Here is a 3,076-nt window from a genome sequence, read left to right on the forward strand (position 1 = left end):
AACAAGGGTGTGGTGTGGCTTGTTTCATCGTACAAAATGCACGTGTCAAGCTAGCTAAGGAAGGGTGGAAGCGAAGGCGAGCCCCCTATGGCTTATCAGCAAATCCCGCCTCATTTGGACTGGCCCTTACCATTTCACTGCACCAAAGGTCGCATCCACTTCAGCCAAACCCAATATCCTCCAACCCATAAGCAATAAATAAGCGTTTCCAAGGTAACTTTAACGCCTCCTCTCCTCTCTCTTTAAAAACAACAAATTATCGATTCCGTTCTTCTCTGACCATCTTTCTTCTCTCAATTTTCACTGCCTCTTCATCACATCGGTAATATTTTTCTTTTCCTTTTTCTTTTGTGGAATTTTGATTTGAATCTGTTTTTTCTTTTATCTAAAAATTCTGAATCTGAACTCCTTTTCCAGACAGTTTCAGTTATAATTCACCGAATCGTACGGTGAGAGAGAGAATAATAAGGCGTTTTGTCCGGTGAGATGGCATCGTTGATAACGAATCCAGTGACGAACACAAATTCTGATCGTAGCAACAGGAAAAAGAAGAAGAATTCTATGGTGAAACAGAATCTTCAACGGAGCCAAAAGGAAGATCATGCCAGATGGAAGTCAGAGGCGCAGCAGCAAATCTATTCCTCAAAGCTTCTTCAAGCTTTGAGTCAGGTCAGTCTCGGTACTCCCTCTCCTTCGGCTCCACGCGGTGGTCGAGCTGTCCGTGAAGCCGCTGATAGAGTGTTGGCGGTTGCTGCTAAAGGGAGAACCAGGTGGAGCCGGGCAATTTTGACGAGCCGGCTTAAACTGAAATTTAGAAAGCAGAAGAGATCACAGAGAGGATCCGCTGCTGCCGTTGCTGCCGCAACAAGGACTAGCCGGTCGAAGAAACCGAGAGTTAGCGTTTTGAAATTGAAAGCGAAAAGTGTACCGACTGTTCAAAGAAAAGTAAAGGTCCTAGGCAGATTGGTTCCCGGTTGCCGGAAGCAACCGTTACCGGTAATTCTTGAAGAAGCAACTGATTACATAGCGGCACTTGAGATGCAGGTTCGAGCCATGAGCGCTCTCGCCGATCTGTTATCTGGCTCCGGAGCCGCAAGCTCTAGCTCGGCTCCTCCGCCTGAGTGGCCAATGCCGCCGACCAGCCAATGACGCTTTTTTATTCCCTTAATTGACAAATGCCAAGTGTCATCCTCATCTTTTTCCCTTTTTTTTAATTCTTATTATTATTATTATCTCCTCTTTTGCCCTTCTCTCTCTTTCCTCATCAATCACCTCTTCTGTTAAGTACATTATTCTTCCCTTTCATTTCACAAAAATAATTTAAATATCTCACATTTTATTTCAATTTACTACATTAAAAAGACAAAAGAAAAAAGGAGGGATCGTCCCCCTTACCATGCATACAAACAACTCCTCTGGAAATATATTGGAATAAGCAAAATGTTTTATGATTATTTTGGAGGGTTTGATTTTGACGATAAGAAAAAAGAGAGGAAGCTGGGTCCAAACTAGGGTAGGTGAACAATGCACTTGATGCTGCACCCATTGGCTGCTAAAGTTAATTTTTTTTCTTATTCTTTTTCATTTTTCAGAATATGATAATTGTACTTACTTCTAATTTAATTTGAAATTGAATTGAGTTAGATAAATAAAAGAGATATAACTCTTTCAGTATTAATGGTTTATTTATAAGCTTTAAACCCTAAATTTTACTTAAAGAATTTTGATATTTATTTAAACAGAAGTTTTATTTAATATAATATCTAAGTTCTAACTGCTAGGTATGGTTAAGAAACAAAGATATTTTGTATTTTATTTTTGCATTATAAGAGAAAGTAAAGTCTTAACAAAACACAACTAGCATGATTCGAATTTATGTCACATTTGAAACGGTGATCGTTAGGCCAACACACAGGGTTAAAATATTTTGCATTTTTAGTATACTTACATTCCAACACCATGATTTTGCGGGTCAACATCATTGATGAGAAAAAATTTAAGATTTTGCAAGCTTAAAATTTCATTCAATTCGAAAATAAAATAGACAGGACAAAAGGTGTTTGAGTTTTTGAATATGGAAATTTTTTTTAGATATTTTATTTAAGAATCGAGGAGGAATTAATGAATACGAGATATGGATGGAAATAAAAAGAGCAGAGCAGAGTCCAAAAGTTGCGGAGGGAGCACGGGGGCGGCAAAAATAGTAAAGAGAAGTGTGGCAGGCAGTTGGGTGACAGTACATGTGAGAGAGAGGCGGCCGTGGAAACTCAAATGGTGGATGTGATTGAGGTAATTCAAAGGGGATTCATGCACTGCCTATACACAAAGATGACAGCCTGCTGGTGGTGGGTTGAAGTTATGGGTAAATGACTCACTCTCACAGTGCAACTAATGGGCTGCCATGCCTTGCCTTATGCATCAGCAAAATTATCAAATAGGGGATGGGGTTTGGCAGAGACGACTACCGTCTGAGACTAGACACATCACACCTGCTCCACCCATCCCAATACCTCCAGTCAAACATTCTTTTGTACCAGAGACTGCATTTTATATATGACCAAGGCAAGATAAGGCAACGGCCAAGCTGTGAACAAGGGTCAACTGTGGTGTTGGTATGAGTTTGATTCTTCTCATCTATGCCCATGCACAAGCTGAATTTGAGGTGTCAACATCCACCCACCGGCCACTTGTTGGCTCTGATTGGATGTCCAATTTTTAAGCCAACATTACATTTCATTGCCTCTCCTTCCCCCTTGGGAGTATTCTTTTTACGTGAGTTTGAAGTTCGTCGCTTCACCTTGTATTTTTTTTAATGATATAATAAATTTTTTTTGTTGAATTACAAGAAGAGTTAGTGCAACTCGAACCCAAATCATATTTGAAACGAAAAACACCCTAACTATCAAATCAATACATGAGGTTAATGAGGTCATATTTGTTGAACTAATAAACTCTAATAAATATACATCTCATCATTTGATTCAACCATCGCCATATTTTTTTTTGTTGATTTTGAGAGTTTAAATGTAAATACACATATCATCGTTCGGACACCATTTTAAATTTATATATACAA

The 3,076-nt window shown here is 39.0% G+C and overlaps 1 protein-coding gene across 4 annotated transcripts; it reads left to right on the plus strand.

Annotated features, from left to right (window-relative positions):
• On the plus strand, positions 1–1,345 carry LOC105796914 (transcription factor bHLH148). Of its 4 annotated transcripts, none has more exons than XM_012626756.2 (2): positions 1–322; positions 418–1,345. In XM_012626756.2, exon 2 carries the CDS (start codon positions 487–489, stop codon positions 1,147–1,149), a length of 663 nt encoding a protein of 220 aa, XP_012482210.2. In that variant the 5' UTR covers positions 1–322; positions 418–486; the 3' UTR covers positions 1,150–1,345. The 4 variants fall into 4 exon arrangements, with proteins under 4 accessions (XP_012482210.2, XP_012482211.2, XP_052484019.1 ...); XM_012626757.2 differs by having other exon boundaries at positions 1–213; XM_052628059.1 differs by having other exon boundaries at positions 1–213; positions 422–1,345.
• Positions 1,346–3,076: the final 1,731 nt, after the last annotated feature.

Source organism: Gossypium raimondii, chromosome 3, assembly GCF_025698545.1.
Source record: "Gossypium raimondii isolate GPD5lz chromosome 3, ASM2569854v1, whole genome shotgun sequence".
Classification (NCBI taxonomy): domain Eukaryota; kingdom Viridiplantae; phylum Streptophyta; class Magnoliopsida; order Malvales; family Malvaceae; genus Gossypium; species Gossypium raimondii.

What these genes read in the sequence shown, in the direction of transcription:
- LOC105796914 (XM_012626756.2), top strand. Translation starts at nt 487, where the DNA reads ATGGCATCGTTGATAACGAATCCAGTGACGAACACAAATTCTGATCGT.